Below are 14008 nucleotides of genomic sequence, written 5' to 3'. Positions count from 1 at the left end.
TTCATCTAGTGCCGACCAAAGCAATGTTTAGTGTTTGCACACTAGTGTTTTAATTTAAAGCCATATCAATGCAACAAATGAAAGAAAAATTTTCACACAGCCTTCAACAAGCAATGCTTTGGATAAAATGCATGAGAAACAAATTCAAGACACGAGGACAAACACCTAACCAATGTCTAGAAATACAACATCTGAACAGCGCCTTTAGATCTGTAAAATAAGCAGAATAATTGATTATGAATTATTCTATAAATATTATAAAATAAGAATCAATTAATTATTTAAACAAAAAAACATAGTCAATTATTAGAACAATAAAACACATTATTTTACAATAATTTAAACCTTGCAATCAATTATTCCTTACATAACTGGGATTCAGTATTTGACTTTGAAAAATCTGGTCATCTACCTTTATGTTTTCTTAAAGGTGCAGTATGTAAAATTAATACCCAATGGTTGAACTAGGTATTGCACTTTTTCACCCTGCCCCTCCTCCTCAACAACTCCACGCAAACACAAATTACGAGATTGATGATACCAACAGTAGTGACCATACTAGATTATCAAGCCTACACAGTGCCCTGACCAAACGCGACAAAGTGAATATGTTTTATGAGATGTTTTTGTCCAAACCATCACCTGAAATTTCTATTTTAGAGAAAGTTACTATACCTCACTGCTGAACAGCAGCATACATACACTTCTGTGGCAATGATCACCTCAGGTACTGATTATGCGATTTATTCATTGTTTAATGTTGCCAATGTGAGTTCAATACCTTTTTTGTGACATTTATTGCCATACTGCAGCACCTCGGATATTGAAAATAAAATAAACATAGTCTACAATAATAAATCACTTTCACATTTATACTGATTGACAGGTTTAATATGTATTAATTAGATTATATTTGATTTGTATGCCTTAACATTTCTTTTGGAGCACAGTGCACTATTCTGTGCTCCGCAATGACTGTATTTAAATGTTTCTGTCTTGTTGTCACATTGAATAACTGACTTTGTTTTTAGTATATATATTGTATATATTATTGTATAACACAACTGGCATTATTTTTAGATATACGTTCTAAAATATGTTCACTTAGCATGTTTCTCAAATATCTCCAAACATATTATAGTATTTCTATGACTTACAGAGTAAAAAATTACATACATCACCTTTAAAAAAAGGAAACAACAGTCTTAATGGTCAATATCTCACCACACAGCTGATGCTGCCATCTCTCTCCACGACACACTCGGCGTTGATGTCACAGGGGTTTGGCTGGCCATTTCCACACAGTCTGTCCATCGGAGGAACAGCATCGGGGCCAGCAGTTTTACAGCCAGAGTTCTGATCTCCAGTGAAGCCGGCCTTACAGCTTCCACAGTGAAACGCTCCCTACAGTACAGCAACACTTTCACAAGTCAATACATTTACTGCACTTTACCTCAGCCACATGTAGATCGTACTTAATATTATTATCTTACCATTGTGTTATGGCAGTTTGAATTGGGCGTGCATCCACCGTTATCCACAAGGCACTCATCAATGTCATTACAGATCTGATAAGAAAAGAAGTAACACTTTAGTTTAAGCAACCACTCACACTATTTACTACTGGCCCATTATCTGCCTATTATTAAGATATAACTGTTTATTAGCACTAGTATTTTACAGCCCTACCCAATACCTAATCCCAACAACTAGCTTACTAACTTTTAATAAGAAGTTAACTGGGAGTTTATTGAGCTAAACGTCTTATTTAGTAGTTTACGTACTGTATAGCGTGAATTGTGCATTAAAATAAAGTATGACCATAAAACGTTGAATCAAAAGTTGTTCTTTAAATAGCACTTTGAAAATACAGTTGTTTACTTCTGTCGTCACTGCCTTCAACAAATGAGTTCATCAACATTAGATGTAAGGACTAATTACGATGTGGTGAAATTATATAAAAGAGGTTTGTTTTTTGATGAAGGAGAATTCTGACCTCCAGTGTGGGAGTGGTGTTAGCGTCACCAAGTTGCAGGTGTGGCTCTGGCTGGGCATTTGTGAAAATTTAAAACTGTTTCTGTACTGTCACAGCACTGAAACTAAAACACTTTATTTCATGGTATTTTTTATTTAATGTAATTTAACAGTGTAATTGCCTTAAAAAGATAAGGAGCTATATGTTACCTACATATTGTAGGTGGAGTTTAGGGTTAAGCTTATTACGCAGTTCGTTTAATGACACTTACAAATTGTTGCTAACTTAAATTTTTCATTTGCTTACATCAGTTAAATTGACTTAAACAGTGAGTTAAAATTTGTATAACTTTAAAAAATAAAGTTGGAACCTGATTCACTTATTATATGACTTGACTTTTTGATCATATTTTATTAATATTTTAAATATTCACAGTGTAGGAACATGCAAAACAGGACTAAATACTACCCTAAAATCACTAACAAAATTGTATTCTTTACTGTATTTTTGGACATGATAGTGCTACAGTTGTGGACATGAAAGACTGGCACAAAATATCATTGTTTATAATAGGTCAATTATTCAGTATCACGACATATCACAATGCTTACAATTCTGATATAAGTGACATGAACGTATCTTACATCTTAATTACATATTATTTCTTTTGCAAGGACACTGTATATACACTGACTACATGTATTGACAGTTTTACGCACAACTACTAAACTTTTTTTTTTTAATTTGACTGTACTGTAATGATGTGCACTTTTTGTGAAGCTGCTTAAAATTTATGCTTACAGTAGCTATTGTGAAAAGCGCTAAACACGTAAACTTGAATTTAATAGAATTTGTATTCACAGCTAAATAACAAATATCGATAACACTTTACTATAAAGTCCTATTGATTCATGCTAATTACTGCATTTATTTACTAACCCAAACAGACAAATGAACAAAACATTTATTACAGTATTTATTATTCTCTGTTAGCGCAAGTTAATGAAAATAAAGTGGTTTATTTTTACTTCATTAGCTCACAGTTCATTAACTAATGTCATCCAGCGTGATTTTGGATGTCAATACCGCATTAGTAAATGTTGACTTATGATTAATAAATGCTGCACAAGTGTTGTTCATTTTTGCATCATGTTAGTGAATACATTAACATTAAGCTTATTGTAAAGTGTGACCCAGATATCTATTTATTATTATCTATATCTATATAGCAATACAGTTCAAAAGATTGGATATGTATTTTTAAATAAACTCTTACATTCATGCAACCAGTGTTGCATTTATTTGTTCTAAAACAAAAGCACCGTATTATCTAGTTCAAGTAATCAATATAAGAACATAGTATGTACATGTGAAACCGGACTGTTATAACCCTGAATAATCTATATCTTTTAAGGTACAGTACATGTAAGGTAGCCTCCCAGTTTTTTTTCTGAGCGTGAAAATGTGATTTAATTAAGCATTGGCTCAATTACCCACTTGTTTGTTTGTCTGGGCGTAATTAACGCCAACACCCTGGACCTCTGGACCGCTGAAGCCTCGTGGACACTGTTCACATCTGAACCCGGGTGCAGTGTTTACACACCTCACACCGAAGAAACATGGGTTGAACTGGCACTGCAAATGAACATTTTATATCATTAGCTGGATTTATGGTGTTCACAATCAATCCTCAGCAGTACATGAAGTCATACAAGATGTGAAAACTTCTATAAAATCCACAGTGGGAATCCTGTAGAACTTACGCAATCGTTTAAACAATAATTAGCCTAATAAAGCCCCAATTGATAGCCTGATAAAATGTTAATAAATCATTATGTGTTCCTGTACAATTTTTATTGTTAAGAAGAGTGTTGAACAGTCTGAGAGATACTGCAGTGAGTAATGGAAAAAATAAAAACAACTAAACGCTGAGTGAATAGATAAACATACAATAGTTCATTCAAAGATACATTTAAAGATCAAAATTTTCAGCAAAAATCATACAATTTTCATTGTGATAGCCACAGCCATGTCACCCTGCAGCCCAAGACCGATTACTCACTGAAGCTAAGCAGGGCTGAACCTGGTCAGTAGCTGGATGGGAGAGCATATGGGAAAAGGTTGCCGTTGGAAGTGGTGTTAGTGAGGCCACCAGGGAGCGCTCAACCTGTGGTCTGTGTGACTCCTAATGGGTATGAGTATAGTGAAGGGAAAACTGTCAATAGCTATGTTTACATCCACCTATTTGTCTGCCCATTTTAGAAATGTGCATAAAAAAACGAATGATGGAAATGCCAAGATGCGCATAAAAAAACATATGCGTATAATTGAGTAGGATAAACTTTTATTCGATAAGAAAATATGCGCATAAGCTACGATGGAAACACTTTTATCGCACAAATTACAGTAAGCGCATTAAAAAAGGTCATGCGACTTTGTTATAAAAGATCATGTGACGATAAAAATGCATGCGAATGGACAAACCAGCAGGCTGAGCACATTGTCAAACATATGAAATGTTGTTTTGGTCATTCTGAAACGCCTTGTCTTAGTATTAGTGTTGTTATATTATTAATGACTTCCAGAATCAAAAGCATCTGTGCTCTATGTCTCACGCCTTCAAACGCCACCGCGTGTTCACTGTATGTCGGGATTGTCTTCTGAGACGCAAGTCATTTATTAAATTAAGAAAAGATTGACGAAGCTTCTCTTATCGTAGCAATTTCCATTTTTACTGTTGATATTTAGCGCCAGTTAATTAGGAAGAGACAATTTTGTTCGATTTGACTCATTGGATGGAAAAGCTGCTTTATTCGCACGTCTTTTATGCGATAATCCAGTTTTGTGCATAAAGTTAATTTGCATTTAAACTTTATTCAAATGAAAGGTCAGAGGTACTGACTCTCTCTGTTCATTAAAAATCCCTGCATCGGCCCTCAACCATCATGGCCTCCCAATCATTCCCATCCACCGAATTGGCTCTATCACTGTCTTTCCACTCCCCCATAGCTGGTGTGTGGTGAGCGCACTGGCACATTTACCCCTTAGCTGCTGTCGCATCGTCCAAGTGAATGCTACACTGGTGGTGGTGTGGAGAGACCTCCCTCTAATGATTGTGAAGTGCTTTGGGTGTATGGTCATGCACGATAAATGTGCTGAAAAATACACATTATTTGCTACTGACATTACTATAAAAGACACCTCTTTTTATTTTAAAAATGAACATTCTGACATAATTTTTTTCCCCTTTCAAAGCTTTATGAGTTTCTTTTTTCCAAAATGTCATTCAGTTGAACAGGTTTATATACAAAAATAACGGTTATTGTGACACATTTAAACTGGTATTATGTGATTATACAATAAAAACACACAATTTAAACATCTCAGTGTTGATGCATAAATAATAAAATAATTAAGGGCGGCATGGTGGCGCAGTGGGTAGCGACTTTGCCTCACAGCAAGATGGTTGCTGATTTGAGCCTCGGCTGGGTCGTTGTAAATAAATCATTTTAAAATATATACATTTTTATTTCCTTTAAAGCACTAGGGTTTAATTTACTTTTGTGATTTAATTTTGTGATTTAATTTGTGATTTTAACTTTTCATCCTTGATTCATGTATAACATTAAACATACTGTATTTTTAAATGTTGAGCTTTTGTTTAAATATACACTGTAAAGAACAGCCTGATCTCACGTGGAAATTTAACTATTTTACGTTTTGATTAGTTGGTAATGAGTTCAGTTATACAAAAATGTATGATTTTAAAAAGGAGGTGTGGCACCCTACCCTACCCCACCCCTAAACCCAACCGTCATTGGAGGATAAGCAAATCATACTAAATTGAACAAATGAGATATACGAATGTATACAAATTAGTCACTAAATCAAAAGTTGCGAATTGCAGTAAGATTGTGTTTTGGAAATAAATATAAATTCTTCCTATTGCTGATGACACACAGGGCAACCGTTTGAGCAATGTTTCTGTAATTTTGCAGCTCGCTGTTGTTTGACTACTTATATTAAGAATGGGCAACAATACTGTATTTGTAATCAATTGGCCTAATTAATTACCTTGCGTCTTACCTGGTTGTCCATTCATAGCATCATTTCTCAAAGTTGCCATGCAACATTGCTCAAAAAAGTTGCCCCGTGTATCATCAGCATTAGATTAGTAACAAATAAATCTGAAAGTTAAATCTAACCTCGTCTACATCCTCACAATGGACTCCATCTCCAGTGTAACCCTCAGGACATGGTGCGCAGTCCACACCGTCAGCTTTTTCAACACACAAGTCTTGTGTAAAACAGACCCCTGGTCCACAATTGGACGGCTTTTTATTCTGTAGTCCTGCATGTGTTTGTCCTCCTAATCCTGAAATGTTTAAGAATAGTTGAGTTCACTTGTCAGACACCTTCAGAATCCTAATTAAAAATATTTCTTCTAACTAAATTCTACTTGGCTGAGTCTGATATGATTTTTAAAGCAAAATGTTTCCTCGTTATTGCTTCTCTAATAATCTTACCGTTACATGGAACACACTCCAAGATGGTCTTTTTCAGGTCAGCTGTTTCTTTGGTCTGTTATAAAAGCAGATGGTCATTATGGTAAAGTTCTGGAGAAAATATAAGGATAGTTCAACCAAAAAAAAATGTGCAGTCTGCCATACTTTGCTTCATTTCAGTGTTGAATGACATTTGTAGAAACCTTTTCAGATTTATTCATGATAATAATGCTGTTAATTCATAGTTTTTTAAAGGCCTCTAAAACTCATTTTCGAATCAGTGATTTGAAGCCTGATTCATGAACACCAAGAATCACCTGTGAACTGAATGGAGTGATTCATTGAAGAAATCAGACTCAAAAGAAAAATGTAATCTGGCATCTCAATTTCTCCTATACAGAGAAATAAGTAGTTTTTATTGACCTGAATGACTTTTGTTGAGCATTTTTAAGAATTACTAAGGTCACAAATGCATTGAATTTAAAGTCTCTAAACTACAAAAAAATGTGTAAAAACAGCGCATTTATCACAATTATTTTTTATCACTTGATTTTCAATAATATCAACACTGTGAATCAGTGAGATGGCAAATCACAATAAATAATTTCAACTGATTTGTTGGCATAAAATAACTCGGTGACTAAATCTGGCATTCAGTAATTGTCAAAGAAATAAAAGTCATGATGTTAGAGGTTTGTTCGTTTTTTTTGTTTTTTTTTGTCTCTCTATTGCTATGCGAAATGGAAGTCTTCACAAACTTTTTATACTACTCTTTTCATACACACGTTTTCTGTAGATTTATTTGCATTTTTGTGAGGACCAGATGTAAATTTAAGCTGATATTCATAAATGAACATCATCTCTTCATAGAATTGAAGCTTGATTAATGAATCCCTCAAACTGATACTGTCAAATGAATCAACTGATTCAGTGAGAAGAACAGAATCAAAGTCAACAAATTGATCCTGAATTGAGCATTAATATTTCTTTCATGGCGAATGAATGTCATTAGGTTGGTACAAACTTGAATGGGAGGTGTGGAGCAGTTTAAGAATGACCCACTAATGAAATCAGGAGTTTTACTGAAGCAACAAAATCAGTCATTCAAAAAAAAATAGCATTCCAAGTTTTCTTTAGCACTGTGTGATGATATGCAATCACTGATTTTCTCAATTAAAACGGAAGCCAAATGACAGAATTATTTAGCTGATTTAGTGAGAACTCAAAAGAACAATTCATTACTGACATCCGTATTTTTCTAATGGAGATAAAAAGTCATACAGCTTTCATAACAGCTTCAGTGTGATTACTAGATGACATAATTTCTGGGTGAACTACCCTTTACCTTTAAGGAACTATTTCTTGACACAAATTAAAGATACCTGCTGATCCACCTTCTGTTTCAACTCTTGAATCATTCGCATGAGCTCAAACATCGGGCCAGCTTCTACCTTCGAGGTTGTTCCTTCAAAAACAGATAACATAAAGGTCCTGTCAAGTGCTTTGAAATATATGCAGTTTTATTCTGTTTGACATAATCTCAACTGAACCATGAAGAGAGGATGGCACATAAATAGCTTCACCCTTTTTTTAAAATACAGCCAATAGCATTTTGTTATCGTTGCTCTGCCACTGAGAGTGATTGAGCTCAAGAGCATCAAATGAAAAGCAAATGAGATCTATCTTGAAGGGGGCGGGAGATGTCCTACACAAGAGAGCATCTGATTGGTCAATATTTGATGAGCAACTGAGGTGATGTAAAAAAAAATATATTTATCCATTAAGTGACAAACTGCAAGCTTTGGGTCTCTATATCAAGCTTTGGATCTCCAAAACGTTTATTTTGTCACTTTTTATTAGCACGCAAGCTTATACAGTAGATATCATTAAAACTAACATACTAACATTTAAAAAACTTTTTATTTAATGGGAACTTTAAAAATAATAAGGCACACTCTCAGAAATAAAGGAAAGTAAGCTGTCACTGGGGTGGTACCTAATAGGTCCATATTATTACCTCGAAGGTCCGTATTACTTAAAAAGTGAAAAAAAAAAAAGTGTTCCTCCTTAAAGTTTTAGGTACTATTATATACTTTTGAGGTACCAATATGAACCCTTTGAGTACAAATATGTACCTTTTGAAAAGGTACCACCCCAGTGACAGCTGTCATACCATTATTTCTGAGAGTGCACAGAAGACAGAGAAGCATCAGCCTTACCAAGCAGTTGCAGTGTTTCTTTCTGTTCAGTCATTTCTGAAAGTGTACTGCAGTCCTGAAGCTCCACCACATTATCAATGGACTCATCAAGCACAAGTTTAAGATCTGACAGGGTATCCTGCAACACAAAGACATGTTCACACATAAATTATACCAGGGGTTTCCAAACTTTTCAGCTCACTACCCCCAAAATAACAAGCCCAGTGACTCATGACCCCCACCTCGTAGGTGATTATAAACATACAAACACTGCACACAACAGCACACACACCAATAGGAACTATATAAACAAGCTTAACCTCACTTATTGAGAATGATGACCACAATGTTTGCAGCACAAGAATATTCTCGGTTTATTTTAGAGACTTGGAGATTGTCCTCTATGTTCAAACTTTGTTTAACATTGTGTCGTAAAATCAATCTGCTGCAACTAACGCTATTGCTGTCATGAATCTTCTGTTGGTTATGGATCAAATATGGTAATTCTAATAGTTTAATAGCATTCTGTATATGATATTTTTCTGCATATGATATACAGAAAATATATTTCTGTATATAATATTCTGTATATAATATTTTTGTGCTACCCAACAAAATTGTACAACAAAATCATGATTACACAAAATAAAAACACACAACTCCTTTGTCTTGACCTCCAAAAGGACTGCTTTAATTTTCTTAATTGATGAAAAAAAGATTCAGTTTTTAAGAGAATTGGTGAACCTTTTTTCTTCAGTGCTTTTTTCTCTCCTTATTATCTAAAATTTGTCTGTTTAAAACCCGATAACTGTCAGTGTCTCTGTACTAAAAATTACTAAATATCTTGATAAAATAAAATAAATGAATGAATGATTAAATAAATAAATAAATAAATAAATAAATAAATAAATAAATAAAGCTAATAACTAAAATATTAGTATTTTAGTAATCATAAACTATTAACCTCCAGGAGGTTGCATATTTTCCAACTGTTTTGTGATAGAAGAGCTATTATGAATTCACTTGAGTGAATTGAGGATGATTTTCATTTGTGGGTGAACTACCCCTTTAATCTATTTGTGACAGGAATGCATTTAATAGCAACCACAATTTTGTTGATATCAGCTTCAGATTTGGAACATAGTTTAGTTATTCAAATGGCTTTGATTCTACAATTTCAGATTCTAAAATATTTTAATAGAATGTTTACATAAATACACTTTCATTTATGGTTTCACTTCAGCTCAATAATACGCTGAGAATGCTTAAAAGTGACGAAGGAGAAAACTCAGCAGAATAATGCCAATAATTATTCTGTTTTCTGGGTTACCTGGGTCGAGGTTGGCAGGGTCTTGAGTGTGACTCGTTTGGGGCCTTGTGGCAGTGATTTGAAGGCCAGCGGGACATCCAACACTCTGTCCACCAACCTGCAGTCCACATAGAGGGCCGTGGCGGAGCTTCCCTGCTGCAGGCCGCTGAAGTGGAGCAGTATGTGGTGGTGCTGACCATCTGTCAGTGGCACTTTATTGAAAGTTGTTGTCCCGACCTTTCCATTGCTTTTAAGATATTTCAAAATGACTGTGAACAGAAAGAATATTTAGTGCACGAGGGTCAAAAACTTTATCGTTTTAACAAATTTAGGTTAATTGAACATAAAACAATTAAGTTGCCCCAACAAATTAAGTTGTTTCAACTTTTTTTACTTGTTCAAACTACTTAAATAAAAAGAGCTGAAACAACACAATTCTTGAGATTTCATTGGGCCAACTTAATTTTTTTTGTTCAATCCACATAAATTTGTTAAAAGTGTTAGGTTAACTTAATCGATTTGTGTTGTGACAACATGAATGAATTGTGTGGAGCCCTGCATTTTTTACAGTATCAATAAGTAGTTTAAAAGCAAGCAAAAGTTATTCTTGAGTGTATCAACACTGAAAAACATGCACGGTTCTACACAATTTCTTCATGATGACCCAACACAAATCATTTAAGTTGACCTAATTGTTTTTACAAAGTAAAGTTGATTGAACATAAAACAGTTAAGTTATACCCCCAAGAAACTCAAGAATTGTGTTGATTCAGCTCATTATAAAAAATAAATTTGAACAAGCAGATATTGTTTGAGTGAATAGTGCTGGGCAGATGTGTTAAAAATTCTGTAACTACTGATTACAAATTACACAATGAAATTAGTAACCAGTAAAATAATGTAATGTATTGTAATGTATTACGACTGCTTTTGGATTACTTTTAGATTAATGTTAATCATACTGTGTACCATATTTATATTGGGGAAAAAATAATTTAATTATTTCAACCAATTAATATTCCCAGAGATGGGTTGCGGCTGGAAGGGCATCCGCTGCGTAAAAACGTGCTTAATTAATAAAGGGACTGAGCCGACAAGAAAATGAATGAATGAATGAACCAAATAATTCAACTGATGAAGGATTTGATGGAAGTGATTGGATATTTACTGTTGTGAAAACAATAATACCGAATGATTATGTATTGTTTTTCCATGAGTTTCTTCAAAAGTTAAATGATTTCAGTAAATCCAGCGGGAACTGAAAACTGAAAACTGTTTAAAATATTTATACTCAGTATAAAATTTAGAGGAGAAATGAAAAAGAGAAAAAAGTGTTAATAAATTATTAATCATTTTCAAATCTCATAATCAAGTAGATGAGTATGTTCAAATGAACTGTAGTCTGATTATGAGCATTTGATTTTTGAAAAAAAAAAACTGAAATAAAGACAACTTGTCTTGATCAACAAATAACTAATGATCCCATTTTCACAAATCTGTGAAAATGAACAAGATCGCTGTATCGTGCATAAATGTCAAATTCTGATGGCACTTTGAAAAAAATGAACCTGTGCAAGCATACAATGGTGTTCCATGTGGTTGTTTTATTTAATTAAATCTACACCAAACAAAAAAAAAAAAAAAACTATTTAACAGAACGCCACCATTTTCACTAAATCTACTTTAAACATTATGAGTAGTTTTTACACTTTGAAGTCACATTTTATTTTGATGGTCCATTTGTTGAATTTAAGTTACATTGCATTAGCATATCAGCTAATTCAGATTATGAGTAGACTGTTAGGTTGGGGTTAATATTTATGTAAGTTGAAATGTACTTGCAAAGTTTCTTATAGTCAGTTAAATGTCTGTTGAAGAAGCAGCATCAACAGATATTAAGCAGACAGTCTACTAATACTCAAATGGACCATCAAAAAAAAAAAGTGTTACAAAAAATATTATACTCTACTTACAATCATTTAAATTTTTCAGTCAGATCACACAATACAGATTAATTGTAATCAGTTGTTACCCAGCACTCCACATCAAAGTATCATTCCATAACTGAACATGGTCAGACAAACCTCTGTTGAGTTTCCCCTGGACTGTGAAATCAAAATAATCAGTGTTGTCTAGAGCATTGAAGATGTGAAAGACACGTGTTGGTGTTTTGCTCTGCATCTGAAGAGTTGCAAGGATAAAAACATTGTCCATATTCTTTGCCTTTATTCCTCCTTGCAGAAGGTCTGGTAAGCAATCCGGTGACACCAGAAGATCATAAACTGGGGAATAATATACTTTCTTGTTAACAGATCTGTATCAGTTACTCATGCTTCTGATCAATTGGTAATTTTGAATGACATTTCCTTCAAAAATTATTAATCCAACTGCATGCAAGGGGATTTCCAGAAAATTAATAACATTAATTAGGTGATAATTGACTGTCCTAACACATGCATATTGTCTTTTCATACATTTCAGCAACAGGAAATGATGTTCATGCTGAATCGAAAATGTTTTTATTATTATTTACATGTACAGTAAGCAATGCAAAAGGTAAAAATGAATCTTTAAATGCATGGAAATAAAATGCCAATTAACTTCTTCCAAACTGTTCAAAATAAAGTTTAAGCTCTTACCGATTCCTTGGCTTTTCACTCTGTCAAGGAGTTGTAAAATTAGTTGCAAACTGAATATGACTCTTGTCCACATACTCATGGTGGATTTATGTAAAAAAAGAAATCTAGTCAAATATATTATTCCTGCAAAAACTTTTTCACCTCTGCCTCCTGATTCAGTCTTGATTAGTAGCCGTCAAAACAGAACTGCCTGTTCCCTGCAGACGAACAAGAACCAGACTGGTCCGCCAGTGATTTACGCTTTTCAGATGTCTCTCTTTATATAAGGTGTGACCAAGCACCTCCTCCAGAACGCATCTGTGCTTTTACCCGAATGAAGTCACATATTACTGGAGATCAAAACTTTCCTGGAGTTTTTTGGTAATGATGGTAAATGATGCATATGTTCAGGCATTTGTTACATTAATTATTATTTTCGATGAAAGATGCAACTGTGGATTTGCACACATAGATATTCATGGCATACTTTAACAATCTGATTGCATTTAACCAAACAAACTGTCCTGCCAAAAAAAAAAAAAAAAATTACAGGAATAACCTGGCTTGACATGTCCCTGCTGAGTCCTGCCGGTTTAAGTGTTACGACAGATGAGTTATGGAAAATCAGTTAAACTATGAATGAAAGCATTTAGCACATTAGCTCTACAACTGCCTGTTTATTGCACCCTGCACTCTTAAATAAAGCTGCAAGCATGTGTACTTGTTTTATACAGCAGTTAAACAAGAAAACACCAAACTGGTATTCTAATTATGACAACTGGTTAGCAGACTTCAACTTAACATCTTATCCATGATGATCTACCGCACTTTGGACTAGCCACAATTTATTTGTATCATACGATTTATACTCTAGAATACAAGATTATTATGTCTACCATTACTGGCAGAATTATTATGTGATGCATGTATATCTAATTCCCCAACGTCACCCAAAAAAGTTACCTTAACATAAATTTGTACACTTTAGGACCGACAAAATTACAGTAATTGGCATTGTGAACAATAAACTATTGACAACATGTACTGCATGCATATATTGTAGGTACGCAAATGAACGGTTGCATCATATATGTGATATCAGTATTGGCTGAAAAATGATTAGTTTTTAATATCATTGCTACTGGCTCAATGTATTAAAGATGCTAATTTATGAACTACTACTGCCAACTGATCCATTTCTGATGTGGGCTGCTGCTGACACGACACACTGCATTGAACAAATGTGCATTTTAGAGTTTATGCCAGAGGAAAGACAAGAAGGTGACAGCATTCCCTTTTAAAAGTTCACTCTTATTGTGTTTAAAAGCATATGGGAAAACTTTTTTGGGAAAAACGTTTTGTTTTTTTTTAACTCAAAATACTGAAGCCTGATTTGTTCACTT

General features: G+C 34.0%; 1 protein-coding gene across 1 annotated transcript in view; it reads right to left on the bottom strand.

Annotated features, from left to right (window-relative positions):
• Positions 1-12863, bottom strand: part of thbs4a (thrombospondin 4a) — a gene marked incomplete at its 3' end in the record, with an annotated part of 33060 nt that extends 20197 nt beyond the window's left edge. The window contains 10 exon segments of the mRNA NM_001114424.2: positions 1225-1404; positions 1494-1568; positions 3473-3610; positions 6181-6350; positions 6502-6556; positions 7863-7945; positions 8700-8817; positions 10009-10256; positions 12072-12269; positions 12627-12863. Of these exon segments, the coding sequence (NP_001107896.2) occupies positions 1225-1404; positions 1494-1568; positions 3473-3610; positions 6181-6350; positions 6502-6556; positions 7863-7945; positions 8700-8817; positions 10009-10256; positions 12072-12269; positions 12627-12705 (1344 nt within the window). The 5' untranslated portion in view covers positions 12706-12863.
• Positions 12864-14008: the final 1145 nt, after the last annotated feature.

The sequence above is a fragment of the Danio rerio genome, chromosome 5, assembly GCF_049306965.1.
Source record: "Danio rerio strain Tuebingen ecotype United States chromosome 5, GRCz12tu, whole genome shotgun sequence".
Lineage (NCBI taxonomy): Eukaryota > Metazoa > Chordata > Actinopteri > Cypriniformes > Danionidae > Danio > Danio rerio.
Note: the sequence above shows the minus strand (reverse complement) of the source record. Positions and strands in the feature narration are given on the sequence as shown.